The sequence below is a fragment of the Betta splendens genome, chromosome 12 (genome assembly GCF_900634795.4).
Source record: "Betta splendens chromosome 12, fBetSpl5.4, whole genome shotgun sequence".
NCBI lineage: Eukaryota > Metazoa > Chordata > Actinopteri > Anabantiformes > Osphronemidae > Betta > Betta splendens.
Genome location: NC_040892.2, coordinates 10,524,335 through 10,548,583, shown reverse-complemented (window position 1 = coordinate 10,548,583; position 24,249 = coordinate 10,524,335). Strand labels below are relative to the sequence as shown.

Here is a 24,249-nt window from a genome sequence, read left to right as displayed (position 1 = left end):
TGAATCAGCTTTTACGCTTCATTTCATCAACGTGGGCCAAGGAACAATGAAACCTACCTCACACTGCATTACAAACTGCTTCCCTCCTTTGATGCGCAGCAGGATACACTTCTTGTCTTTCACGTGTGTTTCTTCCACGGACACGATCTGCTCCATCGTCAGCAAGTTTTGCTGTGAGGGAATTTAACCATCAGTGATATGAACCAAGCAGAAGAGGTTTGATACATTAGGGCTGAAGCAGACGCTGTAGGTCTAGCGTTGGTCAGACTTGACTTAAACAAGTCACTGTCTGAGAAACTCTACTATGAGAAACAATCAGGTTGAGTGACTAAACCGAACTGGGTTAAAAGATGACTGCTGGTGTGGACGGCAGGTCTACAAGCCAACATGTAGCTTTTACTCACTTCTCATTCTGCTGGATGCAGGCAGTCTTACTCACTGCTGCCGATAAATATAGATTTTGTTTTATCGTCTATGAGAAGCAACTTGAGGTTGATGATGGGGGTAAAACACAGAGTCTGAAGTACAGCTCTACACAAAAAGCAGGGAGGCTGGGGGCAGAGCAGGGGCCTGGATCTGCAGCAGCACTCACCCCATCTTTCTGCTTTTTAAAATGTTTTAGCCACTTCTCCTTCAGTGTAGAGTTTAGAGACGGATAGACAGACAGACACATGACAAACGATCATACCCGACAGACAGCAGCACATCGCACTCGCTACAGGACAGACTCAAGTCAAATTGCAGAACAAGAACACGATGAAAAGCGCGCGGCGAGGCCGACTCACCCGTGACTCTCCCTCTCCTCTCCACTCCACCCGGTTGGGGAAGAGATAGAAGTACCGGCGCTGCCACTGAGTCAGGAAGGGGTTCCCGAGCTTCAACATGTAGCCGTGCATTATACAGTCCTTCCCCAGAGCGTAGTCTGCACACACACAAACACACAGTTACAGTGTCTGCTGGCGAACTCCGCCATCAGCCATCGGTTCCCTGTCTATCATCATTACCCTCCTCGTGGCCCAGCTGCTTGTTCTTCGCCCTCTTTCGAGCCTCGCTCTTGTCCGTGTCCAAGTTGACGGCCTCGTAGACCGTCTCTGCCACCTCCTGCTGCCAGCGCTCGGATATGACCAGGGGAAAGTTCTTGTACAGCTCCTGGTCACTGTCCAGCAGCTGAAGGCAAACAGACAGAACCAGAGAGCAGCATGTTTGTTAATGACTCTGAAGACTGGCTGATGTACGGCTCAGGTACGGGTCACAGGACTCACAGTGCTTTAGCTGAATCTGTGACCTCAACTAATAACTCTATTATGTCAAACACTGCAGATTTGTCTTTTTGCTCAGAAAGCATCTGCAATCTGTGAACAAACTAATTAAGAAACTGTGACACGGCAACAAGCGGTTGCAAACTTCCTAAAATGTAGATACAGGAAGTTGTTGCCAGAGCAGAATGACTAACAGCGTGAAACAGAATCTGTGGCAACAGCTTCTCTTCAGGCTGCAGGTTGTTTTTGTAGTGGAAAAAGCGCCCGACTGTGTAAAACAAACTGGACCCGGATTAAGAAACATATCTGTTTATTAAAAACCTAATAAATATAAAATTAAGTAAATATTCTGCTCTTCAAGGTAGCAGAAGTAGAAGCCGCAGTAACAATAACAAAAGCCTCCATCAGTTTTTGTTCACATTTAGACAAACATCATGTCAGGAGGCTAGAGCCAGAGCTGCACCTTAATGTTCTCACATTACTTATTTAGACAAGTTATTTCGATTACTACTGCTTTGTTAACGACAACCGTTGTCTGGGGAAATGTAAACAAACCCGTCTTGTATTTCTGTGCAACCGAATGTCAGCGAATGAATGAGTGCTACTGCAGAAACATTAACGTTAATGAGCAGGAGGAGGCCCTGAGAACTAAGAAACTCAAACCCAAACATTTGATTCTAAAGGATCCTAGAGACAAAGCAAACAGGGATATTGCTCATTGCTGTAATGCCCCCCCATAAAAATCGGTTTACTATTTAAGAAGCAGAAGTAGAAAAAAAATAAACCTTTTTGCTGAGCTCTGTGCATTTTCATTTCCCATAGTTCCAATTTGGATAGTAAGTTCTCTGGAAAACATTAGTCCCTCTGTCTTACCAAGTAATGAAAGATGTCAAAGCTTATGGATGAAACAAACCCAGGGGGACGTTGCCCCTTTAGACGATTCATCGTCTCCCATAGTAGTAAATAAGTTCATCGGGAAACGCTGGGGATCACAGGGCAGTGATGATACGGCGCTACTTCTATGAGTAAGAACTTCACTGTGTAGATGAGTACGAGTCTGCTCTACCTTGATGCCCTTGGTGTCCTCCTCATCAAAGGAGCCTATGTCGAAAGCATCGGCGGCGTTCACCTCTCCCCTGGGAGGGATCAGAGGAGGAGAGTACTGGAGGCCGAGGAAGAGGAGGAAACAGAAAAGCGTGAGCAGTGAGGTGCTTCCCACAGTGAGGAGCCAGTGACTCCGACAGCTCCATCCTGTCCTGTATGATCCCACACGTTTATCTAGTGTAATTTACTAACGCGACTCAAATGTTTTGAAATAAATACGTGAATGAACACTCCCTTTCCTTTATATTCAAACACACACACAGACACACATACACAGAAGTTACTGTTACAGGATTCATTGCCAAATTCTCTGCATTAGGCAAAACACTCAACCAGGCCTCACACAGAGGACAAAAGCGGACCCATGGGAAGAGAAGCTCCCTCACCTTCTGCAGATACACCTGCTGCCAGTCGATGCCTTTGAAGAACTGATGCTCCTTCACCTCCAGGGCTCTGTGTGTGAAATCAGATACACAGTGAAGGGCGGCAGCAGGATTGTTCACCAATGTGTGCCCCTAAGTTTAAACACTAGGTGGCGGCGTTCTCCACATTCTTCCTATAAACATATGACTATGGGATGCTTTGCTACAGCGTAGATCTCAGCTGATGTGAAATGACAGCGCTGATGAAATTAGTTCTGAACTCAGCTCCTATCAGATCACTCGATGTCCGTCCGGATCCGTCCTCACTGCGCCACTAACTAAACCAGCAAGCGTTTTCGGCATTAATGAGCACATCTAGCAAAAGTGGCCTGAGTGATGAATTCATTTGCACGTCAGTGTACGTTAATGCAGGGGGGAGGTTCATTTCAACGTGTTCGCATGCATGCGCTGAAGTCGTACCCTCGGCCTTGGCAGCCGAGCCTCTTGGACACATCTCTCTGCAGCAGCCCCTCCAGCAGGTCTTTGAGCTCTGCAGTAAAAGAGTCTGGCAGCTCCACGTTCTGCGAGACAAAAAGGAGAGAGAGAGGAGAACAAGGAGGCTGGAGCGTTTGAAAACAGATCAACATCATTTGCACCTATTACCACAGAACAGCTGTTTTAAAAAGCATACGACAGGAGCCAGTGTTCAACTCTCTTCCTGCTGGGTTCAAATGAAGAATGGACTTATGGGTGACCTGTCATCGGTGGGAAACACAAAACTGTACAGGCAGCGTTCCTCCTGGAGGAATAAACACACCATAACTGGAAATATGTAACGCAGGCCATGAAGCAGATCGTATCAACTGAGCAGAGATCAGCGTCGAGGTCGCTCGCTGACCCCTGTCCAACACTACACGTGTCCAGAACGTTCAAACTCTGGGAGGCGATCTCCTCCTCGACCCTGGGCGACATGTGGCAGCCACCGCTACATTTTAGCGGCTAAGGCACCGCATGGGAGGAGGAACACGAACGCTCCGAGGTGTTGCTGTGGCCTCAGAATTCCCCAGGTCTTTATCTGATCCAGCATTTGAAATGTGTTTAATGACGTCGTCTGGCAGACAGAGCGCTCCGACATTAGCACACTCTTTCCAGACTGATTTCCAGATCTCCTTCAACACAAGTTTTCACCTTCAGTGAGCCTGCAGACAGATGAGATACACCTGTGTCCAGTGACAGGCGCATAAATACGATCGTTGGCCTCCCTTTGTCGAGACGCAAAACCTTACAGACAGACATATTGTTTCTTCAGCCTGTCAGACTAGAGCAGCCGGATCAACAGGCCAACCCACTTCCTTATCTTTGCTCCAGAGGGCCAGGCCACAGCTGTGCCTCTGGCCAATCAGCAGCGAGGCCCGCTTTGTGCGAGTCTTCTCACACTTCTGCCGCCGCCGCTGCCACTTACAGACATGTGATTTTGGCCCTGCGGCGACGAGACGGTCTGCTCTGCTGCAGCAGACGTCACACACCTGCCATGGAAGCGTAGACGGGTTAGCGGAAACATCAGGGTCGCCGTTGAGCTGGATCCTCAACAAAATCATTTGAAACAAAAAAAAAAAAAATGCAGCGTGAAGTGGAGTAAAACCCTCCATTTGTTATAAAAGCTTGATGCTTTTAGCGCTTAGCTAAGCTAGGTAGGTTTATGTCTATGCCACTTTAAGACAAGGCAGTTTAAAGGGCTTTACATGAGACAAATGGCACCGAGGCCAGAAATGACTTGAGCGGTGTTCAACGTTTCTGCAGCCAATACCTGGAAAATACTGCCTGGTGTCAGATTTTACAAACACTATTAGGTGCGACTCATGATGTTCTCTCCGTCTGTCTCCCTATTACCCACCTGTACCACTTGTTACACAGAGGTTCACCTGTGTTGCTAAGCCTCCTGCCACTTTTATGGCATTTTCCTCTTTCGCTGCCAAGGGTCAGAAAAAAAGTCAGCAGATTCTGCCGGTCCGCGGCTGAGCTGTGATGATGAGACTCTCATCCTTCTGGTTACTTATTTAAGGTCCGTTTTGGGGAATAGTATCCTTTATTCTTGTCTGACAGTGTCTGCAGCACGTCCTGCTCACAGAAATGTGCTTGTTCTTGGCAGCAGCTCCCAGCACTGGGGTTAACCTGTAAAGGAGTTGGCGCGGACTGTTTCCAATGGACTCACTGGATTATCATCCTGCTGGAAACCTGTTGATTCGTAGTGGATATTAGCATCATGCCTGTCTTGATTTGGGCCCAGACAGAGCTGTTGATTCCAGCTGTTTGATGAAGATATTTAATTCGCTGGGATGTGCTCCATCCCTCCGTCCATCCATCTTTTCCTGTCTTGGCCGCTCAGTTGTGCTGTCCTTTCACCAAGTTTGTGTAATGAGACCATTCATCATCTTTAATAATAAACACAGAGACTACAGATCTGCATTTTTAGCTGAATCACAGACTCTGTCAGACTCTTGGATTCTCAAATACATATACACATGCGCAGGCAGGGATGAAGGGGATAAACCAGATTAAGTGGCTGGATTAAAATTCTAATCTGGATTTATTGTGATATGAAAAATCATACTTTGTGTTTAGAGGTCCTGCTCAGTCAAACAGCGCCTGTGTGTGTGTGTGTGTGTGTATGTGTGTGTGTGTGTGTGTGTGTGTGTGTGTGTAGGAAGGAGCAGCCAACCTCAACTGCTTCATGTTCTGACAAAACACACGAATGGACGCAAAATTGGAGAAATGAGGAGCAAAGCTGTGGTGAAAACTCTTTGCAGTTTGTCACTAGATAGACACTGAAGCACAATACGCTGCCCTTTACAGAGTCAGATGTCGCTATTTATCCCGAGACCAAAAGACATTAAAGAGTAATATGCCCAATATAGCTTTTCTACTACTTTTGATTCTGTTCTCTTGAGAGCACAACAACAGGGCAATGATTAATGACAAATCTGCGGGACAGAGGTGATGTTTCCTAAGATACATGACCTCGGATGCAATTTTATTCTAGAGGCTCTCACCGGAAGTTCTTATGGTTCAACCAACCGACAAAGTCAGAGCTGTACGCGTCATCTTCCAAGTGATGGAGAACAAATCTCTAAACAGCAGCAGATTTCCTGTTCTACAAACAGCTTGTTCGACCTGACACGACAAAAGAAAAGAAGAAAAAAAAACACGAGCAACCAAAGCTCTGCTTGGTTGGAAACAAACCTCCAGCTCTGACGAACTTTCTGCTTCAGGTTCAACTGCTGTATGGAATTTTTCCCCATTTAACCTCCAAGCAAGGCTGATTAACAGCTTTCACTCAAACACTATTATGTGGAACCTGGATTATCTTAAATTCCTCAACCAAGCGTTTGGAAATGAAGGGAGGTCACACGGCCGAGCAGGTCACTTTTAGACAACAAAGGTCTGCAGCACAGAACCATGAGCTAATCCAGGTTTGTCTAACCACGGGTAGAACCAAGCCATTGTGGGTTTTAATGTGAGTACTGGGATTGTTCAAAGACGATTACGACAGAAAATCAAAATTAGTGTGATGCAACGGCTGCCGTTCTAATTTTAACCTACTCCAAGCAGGAGAGACTGAAGCTCAACGGGGGAAAGTTTAAGAAACCAACCACTGGTTTCATTGGCCACAGTGACAACTGTGACCTGCAATTAAGCACAGCTGCAGTTAATCACCCCGAGACATTAAGTTAGTGAGCTGGCAAAGCAACTCTGTGCAGGCAGGTGCCTGCGCCGTTCACGCTCTGCCAAAGACGCGTGTGAGGAGCAGGATGCTCCACTCTGTGGGAATATTGTGCTCGCCTAGTGAGCCAGCACGCAGCTCAGACAAATAGCTTTATATGTGAATTACAAGTACAGCTAATCGCAAATACGACGAGCGTTATTGGGAATAAAACATGGAGCCCGGACCCTGACAAGGATGTGAAGGGAGGAATAAAGGCGGCATCACACAGCTGCTCTAAGCAGTGTGCACTAATTACCGTGCTCTGTTTGCTCACACAACATCCAGGATACATATGGAAACATCTGTGTACATATGCTATTAGTGCAAGTTAAACACAGGCCCAAGCCACTGTCATAGTGCCTGCAGCATGTACTTTATAGCATCACCTCTGTGATCGCAGGCTTCTAGGTAACGGTGTGGACGTCTCTTACCATGGTCAGCGTCATGCGGTCGATCTCGTGTTTGTCTTTGGTCTTGTGCTGTCTGAAGGGACTGTGCCTAAAAGAGACGGGACAGAAAGACTGACACTCTGCAAAAAACAAAAAAAAAACACAAAGGGGCTGAGGTGAAAGCGAGGGACGACAGGAAGGAGAGCGACAAGCACACACTCTCAGATCTCCCCACACTTCCTCAATGTTCAATGCTTCATGTAAATGAAGCAATGAGCTGCACGTCTTACTCGCTAATTAACCACCTGCTGGTGTTGCTGACTCAGACCAACCGTCTGAATAAAGCTGCCGTTTCAAATGATTACTACAAAGGCGGCTTCATTTTAACCTCCACAGGTTAGTCGTCACCACGGAACCTCTCTCCTCGACGCTGCTGCCTTTGAGCAGGTTAAACCATCCTGGTACAATGGCTGGCCCCGATAAACTTATCTCCTGACAGCGGGACGTGAAGTCGATTATGCTAATGTTCAAATGAGCGGCTCAGTTCGAACAGGTGCAATTCAGTCTCCAGTGAGCAGATTACCCAGCGTGTTCACAGACGTCGTGGTCATGGTCAGTAACACAAGAATCCTACTCGCTACAGTGACAGAATCATTCAGTTTACTGGCATTTGACAAGCGTGAAGAATGCGCTTATATTTATATTAAACTAAGAGCAGGCGCCGCTGTGAAAAACACTCACAAGCCTCTAGAGACTTAACTAATTTCAACAGTTTCAACATTTACGCTTCACATGAATAGTCAGATTCTTTTTATTTCTTTTATATCTATTCTAAAGTATGTTTTTTATTTACATATTAGCAAATAAATTCTACTAAAACTAATGTTGCTTCACCCACGACGAAACACTCCTCGTTGAGACTTTCGCTGCTTCAGCACCAATGCGAATGATAAAGAACATTTCTCCGTTTTCATAAAGTGAGAAGAGCCCTAGCGCAGTCGTTTGGAGCCAAATTATTCCTCTGAATGCCCAAAGACGATCCCGGCAGTGGAGCGGGAAAATTGGAGGGAGCCGAGAAATTTACACCGGAGAGATTTTACACAAAGAAAATAGATTTTGATTCAATGTAAGAGCGGCAGCCTTCGTCCTACAGAGGCCCATAAATCATGCAAACATATTTACGAGATACAAGAGTATCTCGATCCAAGATACAAAGAGCGCTGTTCTCCGCTCAGTGGAAGCGATCAAAAGATGCCTGGCAGCCTAAATGAGAGCAGCAGCTTCCAGCTCCATCTATAATGAGCCTGATTGCTCAGCCTGAGCCAAATGACAAAAATCCACTGACCACGACCGTGAGATTGTAATCAATAAATCAAAGTCTGAACTTCATAGATACAATCAGAGCTTGTTTCACGAGAAGCGTGAGCAGTAAAAGCTGAAACAGTCTGATAGCTGGGCTGTTTAGTCTACTTACAAGCCTTAGGATATAAATCCACTGTTTTATTTGGTGACAGTCAACACTGAATTTAATGCTAGGGTTTAATACAACCATATTATTTTCACAGTTTTTCAGTGTTAGTGTCTTTTAGCTCTGTTTTTGTTGCCTTTGGCCGGCTGCATTAGCCAAAGTCCATTTTAAATGGACACAAACCTAACTATGCAGATGTGTCCCGTGCCATCAGTCATTTCACAGAGTTCTAAGAGAATGGAATCCTTATTCTGGCCAGATTAGGGTGAAGGCACCTTATATTATTAGTTCTATTCATCGGACCTACATTTGTTTTACCTTCAAAGCGAAACACTTTCAAGAGGAGATTCTGAATTTTGAACCCAAGTGTGAAAACAGACGGCCAACCTTTAACCGGGAAGTGACACACTCTTCCTCTTTAAACATCAATGGGAGGAGACGTCGCTCTCTTCTCTGGTTTCTGCTCACTCAAACCTGGCAACTGTTACACGCATACACACACCTCCCCCCTTACCTGATTTCTGACCTACTGGGCCCAGACCTCTGGCATTTACACGCTGCAGATCAAACACACCAACGAGATCAAACACACACCAAGCAGCCGGCGAGAGGGCGAGAGATGCGGTGCGGGGGGGGTAAAGATTCAAAGAGGCTTACTCAGAGCAGCAGAAGAGCTTTCAAAGCACACAGGAAGTGGGGACATGGTAGGAGTGAGGAGCACAGAGAAGATGAGATGAGAAGGGCTGCAGTATTTACCCTCGCAGGAGTTTGAAGAGCATGCAGCCTAAGGAGAACCAGTCGGCGCTGCTGTCGTACGCCGTCCCCTTCTGAAGAACCTCTGGAGCCATATAACCATGAGTGCCGCTGCAGCGAACAGATCAAACGCGCTCTTATTGCTTTTTACTGCAGAGTTGCACACTAAAGCGGCAGAACATTACAGAATTAATATTACACAGGAAGGTGGGCAATAAAATATCTCCCCTTGTTGCTCGTAAACAAGCTGCTCTTGTTCCAGGTGCCGTTTTATCTACGGGCAAATAACTGGAGTGGTTCTGTGGAGCATGATGCTCCGTTCCAGGAAACACCACTAATGGGTTTAGTATCATGTTTAATACTGGTTCTGCATTGGGATAATTGTTGAAATGCAATCTTGTTACTTATGCAGACGGCTACAAACTACCCAACAATCAGGCTGGTGTGGCCATAAACGTGAGCAACTACCATTGTCGCTCAACAAATCAGCCTTGCTTCACGCACACATTTCAGATTATGGGTTAAATGTTAGCTAATATGCATGCAGCTAATTTAATGGACTCTGCTAATGGGAACAGGCTCAATCACCTTTCCACAGGAGTGAGGGTGAGCACAGATCAGCACTTACACACTGGCGTGGGGCTTCTTCTTGGAGAAGTCGCAGGCCAGGCCGAGGTCGGAGATGCGCACGTGACCGTGTTCGTCCAACAGGATATTGGCTGGCTGTTGGAGGACAGGCAGACAGAGGTACGGGTCAGAAACAACGGACACCTCAACAATTCACAAAGCTCTGTCACAGCTTCCGCTCCACCAAAGGGAGCTCTGCGTGGATACAGACACAATACAAGCCCCTTGTCCTGGTTATCCTCCACTGTTTGGCAGAACCGTGACTCACTGGCTCTCGCTCAGCCTCAAAGTATTATCTGCATTGCACTGCACTGTTTATTGAAGCTCTGAAAGTGTTCCCTGTCTTCCAGCAAAATATGTCTATTATTATGGCAACCCATCCAAACAGGGGATTTGGAGGAAAAACAGAAGACGTGCAAAAATATGGCTGATATGAATCTGTGGCTTTGGAGCAGCTTTTGTGGGGGTGTGGCAGGATATCAGACTGAGGCGAGCAGCACAGATCTGCGAGCGCATGTCATCTTTCTCTAGTAAAAATCGTACACAACATCCTTTTTCAAACTTTCTTGTCTAAAAAATGTCAACAAAATCTATATTGTTCTTGTCAACAAATCACAGATCTGCAGCTTGGAGGACATGTGCTTTGGACAACATATATTTGAATGCTACAGGAGTGCTTTAGGTCACACTTCACCGGATCAGAAAGAGAAATCTACCTTGAGGTCTCTGTAGACGACGAAGCGATTGTGCATGTGCTCCAGACCCAGGATGATCTCAGCTGCGTAGAAACGCATCTCTTTCTCGCTGAACACGCCGTGTTGAGACAGGTGGTAATGCAGGTCGCCCCCTGAGCACACGCAGACACACAGACATTAGAGATGTGCAGACACCAGGGTGACCTTATAACGCCTCATAGTGGGTTCCACATTCATCAATAGGCAGTAATCATCTCAGCTCAGACTGTGGGAACGGAGGAGATGCCCTCTGACACATTCTTCCATCTCAACTGTCTCTGCTTTAACGTATACCAGCTGTATTTATAGCACATGTGAAGGTGAAACAGGGTCTCACTGTCTCATACTGAAGACTGTATGATGATGGCTGTGTTGAGTGCCAACTTCCAAAGGTGAGTCAGGCTTTGATTGTGAGGCTGGCTGGAAACGCTGAGTGCAGCCGCTGATAAGGCTCAGGAGCTAGCTGCTGGCTGGACCAGTCTTAAAGTGGAAAAACTAACGGCGGCTGAGAGCTCAAAGTGAACGATATTACTGACATGTTGCTGTGGGGTGAGGCATTAATGCTGAGGTCAAAATCCCATCAACGCTTTCTCTCTGGGGGAGAAATGACCTGAGCGGCCAGCGACAGGACCGGTAAACCAATCTCGCTGTCTCAGGATATACTTGCTGGAGATTTGGAAGCAGGTAGGGTGGGGGCGGCCTTACCATTCATAAGGTCCAAGATGAAGCAGAGCTTGTCCGGGGTGTGGAAGGCGTACGTCATGCACACAATGAACGGGCAGTCCTAGAGACACAGAAAGACAGGGTCTCGTTACATCACAGCAACCGTCTACATGTGGTTAACACTGTTGTCTGCTTTATGTATTTGAATGCAAACGCTGAAGCAATGATTTTACAAATAATTCCATATTGAAACGACCCAAATACCTCCTAAAAGCTATAGTGAAATGTACTTAAGTACAAAAAAGGATGGAATGGAAAATACTGGTCCTGATGTACGTGACTCACCCCTGTGCTGACTAATGACAGCATGATTCTCTCGTTGAGTGCTAGAGTCTCCCCCTGCTTCATCTTGATCCTCTTCTTGTCCAAACACTTCATGGCGTACCTGACATTCAAGCAACAACAGTCACAACATGATTATTCTTTCTTCACGCTCTCTCTTTTCCTCATATTCCCTGGCTGCAAATGCATTTCCTCCTCACATCTTCCCTGTGTCGGCCTTTCTGCAGCCGTACACCTCTCCGAAGCCACCTCTGCCGATGATGCGATGCACGCTGAAGTCGTTCATGGTCAGCTAAGGTTGGAGAGAGGAGCACAAGGCACGGATGAGGTGAGACGCGTCTTTCGTACCTCTCGCATGCGACCCGTTTGTTGAGGGCTGGTGTGACAGCTGTCAATGGAAGTCTGACCAGCTGGTGGCTGTCATCGAGAAGCCTTCAGCAGACGGGTTCGCCTCCGAATGAACTCTGGTCTTTTTCATTTGTGGTGTGAGGGTAAACCAGACCAAGCACAGGGCTGTGTGTGTATGTAGATGCTGTATGCGTTTCCAGCATAAATTAAAACCTTAACATGGTTAGATTAGATTAGAAATATATCACAAAATATATATGGAACTAGGAGCCCATGAAACTTGACAAAAGCCATGTGATGGGAAACAAAGGTAGTGTGGAGCCTGTTGTTATTTATCAGAACCGCTGAATTTACTTCAACAAAGTAAACATGAAAAGAGGTTAAAGCCATTTCAGCGTCTGTGAAGTCAACATAGTCCTAAACTCCTTAGAGCGTTCCAAATGTGAACAGCTGCATTTCCTCAACAACTGGACAAACTCCATCTGTTGAGGACGCGACTGAGCGGGACATTCATTATCACCACAACGAGTCCACTGACCGCAGTGCAACTAGAAACCTCGGCTTGTTGGTGAGAAACACAAGCAGCTTTTGTTTGAACAATAATGGGAATTTGTTGATTGTGGATAGACGGCTGATGTGGTCGCTCACCGAGCCAACACGGTCACATCAACACAGCTCATAGAAGCAGTTAAGATCTTTTAGCCTGAAACTGGCACCATATAAATTTCTAAACTTTATCCACATTTGAGAAGTTCATAAATAGCATTTGTTGATTTTATGTTTTTTGGGATACTGTTGCAACTGGAATTTCCAGAAAAGTCTAATCAAAAAAATGCACATAGATAAGACTTTGACAGCTTGTACTCACATGGATGTTGAGCTCCACGTTCTTCCACTGGCAAAAACGAGTAAACTTGTCACTGGAGGGGGGGAAAAAACCCCAACAGTCAGTCAGTGAACAGTGTGTAAGTGAACTAGCTTTCACTTCCCCAAGACTCACCTCTCAATAAACTTCTGGAAGATGTTTCCTCTCAAGCTGTCGCAGATCTCCACTATGTATGGCTGCAGGGGGAGAAACACACACACACACACACACACACACACGCACACACACACACGCACACACACGCACACACACGCACACACACGCACACACACGCACACACACAGGCCCACTGTTCTCAAATTTCCTTTGTTTGCCACTAAAGCCAAGTCATTTGATAGAGACTCCCTGTGATAATTCGTGCTTTTGCATTGTTACAAGACAGAAACACGCTGAAATTTGAATACACACACCAGGGAAGAGGAACCAATGATATAGGAAACACTGGCAGCTTGGCCTAAATCTTTGAGGGAGCATTTAGCCACTGGTGCAATTTGTTTTCAATAGAAGAGATTTATTCTAAAAGAAAAGAAATTATCTATTTGATTTGTGGAGCTAAAAAAAAAAAAGAGGGAGGGCTTTTTTGGGGGAGGCAATTGACGTTCTGTGAAAAATGTCAACTGCCTCGGAATCAACTGGCTCGATTTAGACGCGATGTGGATGACGAAGCCCAGCAACAACATGTTCATGGCTTTAAATTTAAAACCCTTCAACCGTTTCTCAAACTCATTTTGTTATAGTTTCACTGTAGGTTTGTTTGCTGTTCATTTTTGGCCCTTTCTTGTTCCATTACTTCGCCTTTTTTAAGCAAGGGAACACAACACTTTTAGTCAATATATCTGGTCTTTACCTGGAAGAGAGTTGGGGGAACCTGTTTCTTTGCCAAGTGACTCTGTACATGGTCCACCGCTTTCTTAGAAAAAGGCTGAGACAAAGATGAAAAGCAAAAAAAAGGTTATTAAAATGCAGCTTTAGCAGTAATTTCACTTCTCTTTTCCCTGAGCAAAGATGTGTGCCCCCTAGTGTGACAGCACCAGGATGAGGATGTGCACCGAGGCTGGCACTGGGAACAGGACCAGTGTGTGTGCGTGTGTGGGGGCGTTTGTTTATTAGCTTCCTCCCTTTACACAAACTTTGCTTTACATCCCCTAAATGCTGCTTTGCAGGAAGACAAACGCTCTAGTGTGAGGTGGTGAAAAAACAAACCAACAACACTGTCAGAGTTTGCCAGTATTGCCGATAACTGCACTTTTTGTTCTTTAAAAGAAGGATTCCATACTGAAGCAAAACATCTGAAAATCAGCTGTGAGGGAGAGTTTTGATTATTCTTTAGATGGAATTGATGCAGCTTCTGACATTTACTCATCTCAGCTGTACAATTTCTGGTAATGCAATGTGGAGGTGTAAGACGGCTTCTCGCGTGGTGTCATCGATTTCTTTTAACTATTAATAAAACAAATGACACGGTGCACCGCGACGTAGGGGCGTAGGGGCCTGATGTATTTACAGTAACTATGTGCTGCTTTGGCATTGACGTTCATAGCACCTTTCAGATATGTCCTTCTTATAATAGAAGAACAAACTCAGATGTCAGATACCGCTTCTCTGACCACATCAGATTTTTAACCCATTTCCCAAAACTGTACGCCAATTACATTAAAAGGTCAAATCTATTTATACTATACTACTACTACTATACTATCCTATAATACTATATTATTTGCCTAACTGCATTCACAGCTGATGTTCATGAAAGAGGACGCTTCCATTGTGATATTAAGATGTAAAATATCCAGAGGAGCTAATAATGGGTTGGCTCCATCTTTTTTTAGTGTGCTTCTAGGTATGAAATCGCTTTTGGAATATGGCATGCAACTTAAATAGAGTCTGTGTGACAGTGTGCTGCATTGTGTTCCATTCCAGCTGTCTGACTGGGGTTTTTGATCAGGCTGCTTTTCGATTTAATTAAACTAAACATCTACTGTTGAACAGGTAAACTATTTTGGCATTAAACAAGAAATAGAGTAATAAAAGGGTTTTCCTTCTCTACTCTTAGAACCTTTAGATTTAGCTTGACCCAGTGACAGGCTGCTCCTCCCACTGGTGTGTGTGCATGTGCGTGTCTGTGTGTAAAGGATCTGTCCTTACATGTGAACAGGAAAGGAGCTCCTTCATGATGTAGCCGTCATAAATCTGCCTACTGCGGGTCAACCTTTCCTCCTCCGAGTCCAGCTTCTCGTACTCCTTAATCTAGAACAGACACACAGGGTCGGCTTTACGACGTAACAGCACCAGCAAAGCGCTTCCTGGGAGACCTAAATCTGAATGAGCGGGATTACAGGCCTAATCTCTCACCCATCCGACGATGCTGTCTAATCCCAAACACTGGACATTTCAGACTTACTTCTTCGTAGAACTTGAGTTGTGGCACGGCCTCATCAATCTCATTCATACAGAAGTCCTTGAACAGTAGGAAGCCTGGAGGAGCACAAATTAGAATGAATGCGAGAGAAAAAAACACGCTGCACTAAAAGAGTTTCTTGATAATAACAGTGGACCGGATGCCAGAGAGAGTTTTACGTGGACGTTAGTGGACGTGGTTTTACCTGGATGTTTGACACAAAGCAGATCGCAAACCGAGGCCAACGCGGCAACACATGGGTTGTGCCAGTTCCTTTTAAAACATTTCAAAACTCCTCTCACAGGCGTCGATATAGTAGCCAAGAATACCTATACTAAGAGATGCAGCTGCATTCAGGGAAGTGGAGAGCTAACAATCGACAATTTGGACTTTAAACTGGACCTACATCGATTAAATGATGTGTTAGTCTGTTTAGTCCATCTACCCCTGAGAAACATGAATCCAGGTTCATTTACTTGCTGTATTTTGGTGGATCATCTGCACTGGATGACGTACGAGAAGATTACGGTGTAGAGTAAGTGATGCTAGTGACCCTAAGATGTGGAACAGACACTTACACAAATACACAAAACATGAAAGATCCGCGCCATTTAATGTATTAGACTTAATGATGGACTGAGGTTGTCGTGTTCTTAGTAAAACCTTCCCCACGCGGCTCATAATTAGGGAAAATGGCACCAGTCATTATTGACAGAGACCAAGCCATCCTGTCACTTCTGCACAGGGCTACAATGAATACAAATCTCACAACATGCAGTCGACTCCACGCTGCATGAAACATTAGGGGAAGAGGAGATAAAAGTGCTTGCAGGGATGTGATGTGTGTTGCCATGGTAATTATGTGGATAATGATGTACAGACACAGATTTACAGTAGACTATGCTTTAGGCAGAAGCCGGAGCCACCAGGCCATGAGCCTCCCCTGACTCCTATTGAATACCTTCGACATCATCACAAAATAATGAGCCACGGTAGGTGCAGGGTGTATGTTTCCGAGCCGCTGTGGCTCTGAGTGCTTGTGTGCATGGATTGGTAGACTGTTCTCGGCGGCTTTACCTGATTAGCATCGGGTATTAGCAAAAATAGATGGCTAACAAGATCCTTCCACACATCAGGGGTCTGTTCTAAGCTTCCTAAATGTGTTGTAAATGGGTGTGAGCACGTCAGACTGTGAAGGGCAAAGAACACAGGAAGATAATAAAGACATCTGAATGTGAAGCGTTGCTATAGCAGTAATGTGCTGTGCTCTACTCGACAGGCTTGGCTAACAGGGCCCTGCTTCTCTCTGCAGATGGGATAAACAAAGGCCTGTGCAGTCATTTGGGAATTTACAACTGTTTACTCAAAGAAATCACGCAGGGAACAAACAGAAAATTAGTTCCTCAGCTTCGTATAAGTGACTTTTGTCTCCATTTAGTGGCCTCACTGATTCGGTTTGCAGCACACTCGAAGAAGGAGCCATTTGTTTTGGGCCTCCTGCCTGCTATCATCTATTCTCACTTCTTCCCCTCTGTGTTATCTCTCCTCCAGACCTGATGCATCATTTCCCCTTTTCAGCAAATGCCGACAACAAAGCTCATGCATGTTAATGGGCGCACACAGGCGAGCACATAGGAGCACTGGCGAGTGAGAGGGACACGGGAAAACAACACTTCTTACATCACCAATACTCAAGGATTAAACTTAATCACCAAACACTTCAACACTGCTTTGTTCTTTGGAAGAGGCCATTTGTCGAATTAGCAGACTGCATCACAACATATGGCTACAACGTTTAGAATATGTGGGATAGTGCTTGAGCAAGTATCATGAAAGAAGAGATATAGACAGTCACACGTGTTATGTGCAATGTGCAGTTAATCTGGAACCCGACTATAAATATAAATGTGATTCATCTCCTTTTTGTTTCGTGGTATTTACTACAGGAGCAAATCATATCAAATGTGTGAATAACAGTCAGGTGCTCAACATGATTCACCCTGGGAACTTCTAATTCAACATAGTTCGGCTGCTGCCAAAGCCCTGGTCAAGTGTCAGGTCGAGACAGCTTCAAATTAGTAGATTTGATTGGCAGGTAAAATATAAGCTGCCAATTTGTCTAAATCTAGATGAATTTGATGAATAAGAGCCATAAAACACACAGTTGTTACCAAAACATTTTTGGTTTCACTTCTCAAACTAAATTAACTGTCTGGACTTAAATAGCAAGAATAATCAGCAAATTTGAGAAGACTTCAGACTCAATCATGGGAAGACCATGTCGTTAACGATTCACTGTCGGAACAAAAGTCGTCTTCTTACTTTTTGTTTGTTCTAGTCAATGTTACCTTCAGGGAGATGACCCGAGTTTTAACCAGGTCATGTTTTCTCTGTGTGTTACATCACTCTTATCGCCTCATACTTAATGTCCCTTCATAAAGCATCGCAACCTCGAGGCCAGTTTGTTTGTGTCTGCTGTAGCTGAAGACAATTGGGTTTAGATCAAAATATCAATAGGGGACTAAAGGTTAGACCATCTGATTTTACTTCCTGGTTTTCACATCAAGGTATAGTAAACAACAGAAAAGATAAAACCTTTTGGATCAATTCAATTACAGTTGTTCTGAGAATGGAGGTGAGCTCAACTGCTTTAGACAAGACTGTATGAGGTATGAACATTAATGAAGTAAAGGTTATTAATGAAGAGCTGGCCTCCTTTAGTCTGTCAACAACAAAACATTAAATATTGTCCATCCTCCAGATACATTAAAGATTTTCAACTTACTGAAGGGTTGACCGTGCTGCATTATACATACACTGACCTTTGCTGGTGAAATGTGTCAGCACCAGGCCACCAGAGTACAAGTGTGCATCTACTATTCATTCAGTTCAGCTTTAGCATTAGCAGTAATTACTAGTATTGCCTGCCAGCCTTCCCCTGTTTTGCCTGTACTCATCGCACAAAGCTAATGTAGAAGCTGTTGCTGCTCATACCCCTGCCAGTGTAATACACCTTGGAAGGACACAGTCAGGGAATAAAGGTCACAGTTAAAGCCATACATTACTCCAGAGTTCGCATCATGACTGGCCGCAGCAATAATTACCCTGACCCAGCAAATGTATACATGGGAAATGGCCAACAGGTCACTGAATGCACCATTAACCTGCACACCAAGTGCACTCTTGTCAGTTTGATCAATCTGCAGTTAAAATTCTGTCCGAGTATTCATTAGGTAGCACAGAATGTGCTTTTAAGGTACTGCAACTAGATGTGTCACTTCCCCTTGTTGGTACTTAAAAACCAAGCTACAAACAAAAAAAACTATGGAAGTTACATTTTCTGACAGTGTCTGCAGATCTGTTGGCAGAGCATCAGTGAACTACATTAATATGTGGGATCATTAGAATTAACTACACCAATAACCAGATGGTGTACGCACATGTCAATACTTCACATACAAGAGCCCATTAAAGATGCCAACACAGACTCCATAAGACACAGACACAGAGCCTGAGTTCTCCCTCTGAGGAGGGAGAGTTTGGGTCAAAGGAGAAATGGAAAGTGAGCAACAAAGCGAAAAGTTAACATCCGTCCAGAGGAGGAGGAGCTAGTACAACATTAACTTCAACCTCTAACTCAGCACAACACTCGGTGCTGGTTGTTGTGACGGTAGCAGGAGGAGGAAAGGAGGGGGAGCAGGCTACAGGAGGCTGGAAGGCTCACGTCTTTTTAAATCTGCAGACATCTACGGGTCGAAGTTGCACCATCAACTTGCAAAATTATAAAATGTGCTTATTCCAGTGAATCATTGCTTGGCAGTTTGCTGACACAGTAAACTGGACCGGGTTCATGTTTGGTGTGCACACAAAGCACCAACACTGGCCGTCATCGAACCTAAAACTCCAGCAGGGCAACTACTCTTCAGCTACTGTAATTTATGAGTTCGGCCATTTCCAGTTATTTAAGCTGACGCCGTGATCATGTTTAATACGTTTTGCTCTGGCTCTTGTATTAATTTTATGGTCTCAGCCCAAGATCAGCACAAGTCGTAGATCGAAACAGTTCTCATTGTTGAGTCTCTAACAGAGTCAAGTTCTAGCTCACAACCAAGCACAGCGTGACAAATATCAATAATCAGACGAACCTGAGCAGAAACACCTATAACCTCCACTAGCACTAACAACAGTTCTCCTCTCCTGCCTATTAGAGACTAAATATTGCTCATCGACGCAAACTTCCTCTGGACAAAGAGCTGAAAACTCAAGACTGCCTCCGTGCGAGATGCACCTTTCTGCAACATTACAAAAAGCCTCAAACCCACAGCTGACTAGAGTCTGATGGTGAAACAGCAACCTCGACGGAAACTTTAACATTTGCTCTACCACACTGGGTTTTAAAAGAAAAGTCCTGTAACATGTATGTGATGTAAATCCCATTCTAATGATACATAAACATCGGTAAATACAGTGTAGTTTTAAACTTCAGTTTAAATCTCCTGTGTTTTTGTGATGACCCAATTAAGTGTAAATACCAAATCAGCCCTGGAAGAAAAGAACAACACAAACCTGAGCTGCCAACCTCCTCAGTCCCCTAACCATGATAATAACTCATTACTACAACTATACATGAAAAGGTGAAATCAGCATAGCTCAGTCTAAACTAAAAAGAAAAACAAAATCATTGACTTTGCCAAATATGTGTGTGCACTATTTGCAACAGGACAATTGCACACAAATGCAGACGTTTGTATGACACTATAAAAAATGTGTTTCATACCATGAATAACAAAGAAACGATGCCATGATGTGCAGTGTTCAGCTGTCCATGATGGCGCTGATTTATGAAAATAATTGCATAAATTTTATCAACCGCAAACCACAGTGCAGCAAATAACTTCAGGCAGCTGGGACCAGATTTGTTTGACGTGAAGATAGTGTGAATCATGATGGATGAATAAAGGACAAGTGTGAGCAGGGCTGGAGGCGCCGACCGTCTGTTGACAGACACATCCTGGCCTCTAGGAGAATCACTAAAATCTGAAGGGGGGGGGGGGCAAAAAAAGAAACTGCCTCTGGCCTCCGCTTATTGCTCTCCTTTAACACCGTCCTCTCCGTTTCCTCTCTCCCAATTCACAACACCTATTTTATTCCTCCTTTAATCAATTTCATTTCTCCCCGTCGACGCGCAAGTGCAGCAGTTCTGGTCAGGTTCCCATGGCAACCGCAGTTGCTAGGCAACACACAACTCTCCATCATCCATTCCAGAAGTCTGACAGATGGAGAGGGAGAATGCCAAGGCAAAGAGTGAGAGAAAGACAAGAGAGTGAGAGTGAGTGAGCGCTGGGGGGGGGCATTAGAAAAGAATGAAGAAGAAACAGCTAAAGAATGAACGCGGAGGAGAAGCTGTATGGCAGCACGGCTGAGATCAATTCACACACACATCTATCGTCAAGGATTCTCTCTTCGCATGGCTTCCCTATCTGCCTCTAAACCTCCATTACTTTTATTTAGAGCCTACACCTTTAACTCCTCGACCAACAAATAACCAGTAATTGTTTCACTGACAAAGATGAGGAGGACGTGATGCAGAGACTACACAAGACTGGCTAATATCCTTCAACTCTGGGGAGTCATAGCAGGTATCTCTAAGAACAGTCCATCGTTTATTAAATGGAAAATGCTACTTGAGCAGAGGTCAGCTTACAAGAGATAATCAAACATTATTGATTTTGGAGGAAGGCCTGGAAGCATGGTGTGGTGTTTGGATGAGTTCTTAAAGATGTGGAATTTGTCACTGCACACTCCCACACCCATCACTATTAACATATGAATCAGTGCGATGTTTGATCGCAGAGCGATGGCTTTCATGTCTGAACTATGATATGGTGAAATTCACAGTTGCACACAAAGAAACTCTCTCGGGAGTCACCTCTGTGTTTCAAGTGATTTCATTCACCGCCAACAATCACAGGAAACATAAAGAGGCACCGCTGCTGCTAAACGGACCTCAGCTCTGAACACATGAGCTATTGTAGAAAACTAAACATATAAAAAGTGTTCAAGGTGAAGTAATGGCCAGTATGTCTGCTATATTTAAAGTGTACAGAATGTTCATGCTGCCTGACCCTCGGCAAAACCCCCACTTATTAGCAGACAAAGGCTGCTGGTAACTGCTGGAAAGACAGGTGGACCTGCTTAACACATTTTCCTCAGCTTTGGAACAAGGTCTAAGAAAAGGCCACTGACCGTCGCCCCCTCAGGACGCAACCTGCCAAAAACGGGAAAGGCCATTAACATAACAGTGGTCCTAAACATGGATTTCATATTATATATAGTTAGTTTGTTTACTGCTGTGTTAACGGAGCATTTGGACCCTTGGGGATGAACATTCCAGCAGCGCTGCAGTGTCTTCCTCCTGACCTTGGTTGTCATGACAGTCAATGAGGCTTGTTGAGCTCAAGGACAGACCATGTTAAGGCGACTGAAATCAGCAGCAAACTCACAGCCGAGCTTTTGCAACGGTTGATTCGATCTACTACTATTTCAGAGGCTGAACCTAAACCCACAGAACAGACGGGGGACCAGAAACGCGTCACAGGCAACATTCAAGCTGGTTATTGCTTACAGCTTATTGTGGATAACCACAAAAATGTCAAGACAAACTTCCTGTTGGTAGAGTGAGAGTGCGAACCGACTAGTCTCCTAGTACAAGTTAACCAGTCACCATGGATTTTACATTTTACATGAAGCTTAGGGCACAAAAGTTTTATTTTCCACTGGAGGAAAAGTATAGCTGAAAAGGTTCAATCAAAACAAGTTAAAGTTGAATCAAGACCGTGGCTGCTGCACTTTAGGGCCGAGCAGGAATAAAAGTCTGATTACAATGTACGAGGGAGTCTCTTATTTCTGTGAAAGGTCTCACACGTACCTTGTAAAAATGCTATGCAAATACAACAGCTCAAACTTAAACTGAAATCTGTGTTTCCAAGAACATTATCTTTACAGTCATTACTGGTTGTCATACGTTGGAAGAGCTACTTTTTGATAGCTATCACACGGTAAAGCTGCAAATTTGGCTTTGTGGTCACTGTTTTTATAGCTCAGACCGCTACACAGCTGTCTGATGCGTGAATGCACCGGACAGCTATCGGCCATGACTGAAAAATGCAAAGCCGCACATTTGCCATTCAAACTCTCTGCCGTGTGTTTCCGTAAGCAGCGCTGCCTAATGAAACAGCGCCCGGGCTCAGCAGTTCTTTCCTGTGATGCACTGAAAGAGAAGATCACAGCGAAGCATCGGAGGCACAGCTCAGCTGACGCCCGGCTTCCTGCACTGACCCAAGCATTAGAACGCTACAAGGCCAATGTGTGCTCCCGTTTCATGGCAAATTAGCAAATCCATCACAGAGCAGTGGATGAGGGTTAACCTCGAACCTAAATGTTAAGGCACGGGCCCAAGAGCTGGATGAATGACCAGCAGCAAGTAAAGAACAGACTCAAAGAGGAACCCAGGTAGCAGCATAGGCTCACTTATCTAAAAATATTCATTGAACACATCATTCTGCTTTTTCTACATAGTCATTATTACTCACCACTTAGCAAATTTGATGTTTAACTGCAGTTAAGGATTATTTTTGGGTATAACTGACTTTGTAAGTTCCTTCTAATCAAACATCCTATTTCTAAGTGACTGGATGGTTGGCGTGATGGGTTCCATGTTGGTGTCTAGCGCCCGCCCAAATGCAGCACGTAGGATAACACCGAACATGAGAAAGGAGAAAGACACAAAGACGGCAACAGTTGCGAAGACAAAGGAGGAGACGGGAGAATTGGTGCAGCCTCTTGCCACTGGGGAGCTGAGACCTAGAACAGTAAGTAAACCTAGTAGAAGCCTGCAGGGCGGCTGTGGTCCCCTGGTACGGCACGAGCACTGGAACACAGTACGTCTGCTCGGAATTGAAACGGCACTAACTGGAGGATGAGGAGGAAGCAGGAAACATGACTCTCTGCACTGAGCTACTGCATCAACAGACCTAAACAGTCAAGTCAGAGATGCACACAATGTCTGCATCATTTAACAAAAAGGCCATACGGCTCATCAGACTACTTGGTTTAAGCTCCTAATATGTGTATAATGTGTGTGTTGGATTCCCTTCAACAGCTCACAGGTCAGGTTAAATGTATCTTGTCCAGCCGTTAGAATAAAAATACTTTGATTTCATTGTCAATTCAAAAAAAAAAAAAAAACGTTAAAACTTACCAATTTTCTGGTTGAAGATTTTGTCAAACGTGAGTTCATCTCTCTCCTCCAGGTACTTCTGCATCACACTCCGAATGCTGTGAACACAAAGTAAGGGGGGGTGAAGAGGAGGATTAATATCATTACCAGATCAAACATCAAATGGAGCCAAGCGGCCTCCTCCACATCCGCCTGTGATCCCAGCCTCGGTTTGGGACTCTCCTTGCCTCCCTCCCGCCACAGTCAAACAGCGGGGAGGAAAGGGGGACACATGGGAGGCTGCGGTAGAACCTGGAGAGATACACGCTACCCTGGGAACGGGTGTTAATAAGGACGGGAGCAGGGACGATGAATCAATTAGCACCCCCTCCACGGGTCCATTAACGCTGCACCACAGCGACCGAGCTTCAGCTCAAACACCTGCAGGCCAGGACAAGCCCAGGCTCCTTACGCCTGCGATCTGTATTTACATTCTGATAGTGCTTGCCCTTTTCTCCCCAGTTGGATCACAAGGCTGGAGCAGCAACCAATGCGGACTTAACTTTATCACAACACTAGTGGACCTTTGCTGACGCTGTTCAGAGATTACATCCAGAGTTGGTTTTACTGGTATGGGCAAAACCATGTTGCAACGACTTCACTACCTGCTCTGCTGCACTTGTTTTATTTTATTGGACCAGAACATCCTGTTATCTGAGCCACGGTTCAGCACATACTTCAGTCCGAGTGTTGTTTGGGGAGCTCTCAAAACATAAATGACCTACATTTTATAGCGTCCCAGAACACCTCGTAATACTAAAGTCCTACACCTTGAGCAGTCCCTGAATGCGACCCACAGCTCTGACCTGCTGGACCAGTGATGTCTTGGTCCCCGAGGGCCACAGTCGCGCTTGTTTCACAACCCTGTGTGACCT

The 24,249-nt window shown here is 45.0% G+C and overlaps 1 protein-coding gene across 2 annotated transcripts in view; it reads right to left on the bottom strand.

Moving 5' to 3' along the window:
* grk3 (G protein-coupled receptor kinase 3) overlaps positions 1–24,249 on the bottom strand; it is a 37,932-nt gene that overhangs the window by 3,712 nt on the left and 9,971 nt on the right. For both annotated transcript variants that reach the window (XM_029168229.2, XM_029168230.2), the window contains exons 3-21: positions 23,357–23,433; positions 15,100–15,173; positions 14,844–14,945; positions 13,546–13,620; positions 12,813–12,874; positions 12,681–12,732; positions 11,665–11,756; positions 11,468–11,567; positions 11,165–11,243; positions 10,442–10,572; positions 9,727–9,821; positions 9,102–9,209; positions 6,920–6,986; positions 3,206–3,306; positions 2,750–2,816; positions 2,326–2,421; positions 1,005–1,167; positions 786–922; positions 58–171 (exon numbers count right to left, since the gene is read on the bottom strand). In XM_029168229.2, coding sequence (XP_029024062.1) covers positions 58–171; positions 786–922; positions 1,005–1,167; positions 2,326–2,421; positions 2,750–2,816; positions 3,206–3,306; positions 6,920–6,986; positions 9,102–9,209; positions 9,727–9,821; positions 10,442–10,572; positions 11,165–11,243; positions 11,468–11,567; positions 11,665–11,756; positions 12,681–12,732; positions 12,813–12,874; positions 13,546–13,620; positions 14,844–14,945; positions 15,100–15,173; positions 23,357–23,433 — 1,792 coding nt within the window. The remainder of the gene's footprint in view (positions 1–57; positions 172–785; positions 923–1,004; positions 1,168–2,325; positions 2,422–2,749; positions 2,817–3,205; positions 3,307–6,919; positions 6,987–9,101; positions 9,210–9,726; positions 9,822–10,441; positions 10,573–11,164; positions 11,244–11,467; positions 11,568–11,664; positions 11,757–12,680; positions 12,733–12,812; positions 12,875–13,545; positions 13,621–14,843; positions 14,946–15,099; positions 15,174–23,356; positions 23,434–24,249) is intronic.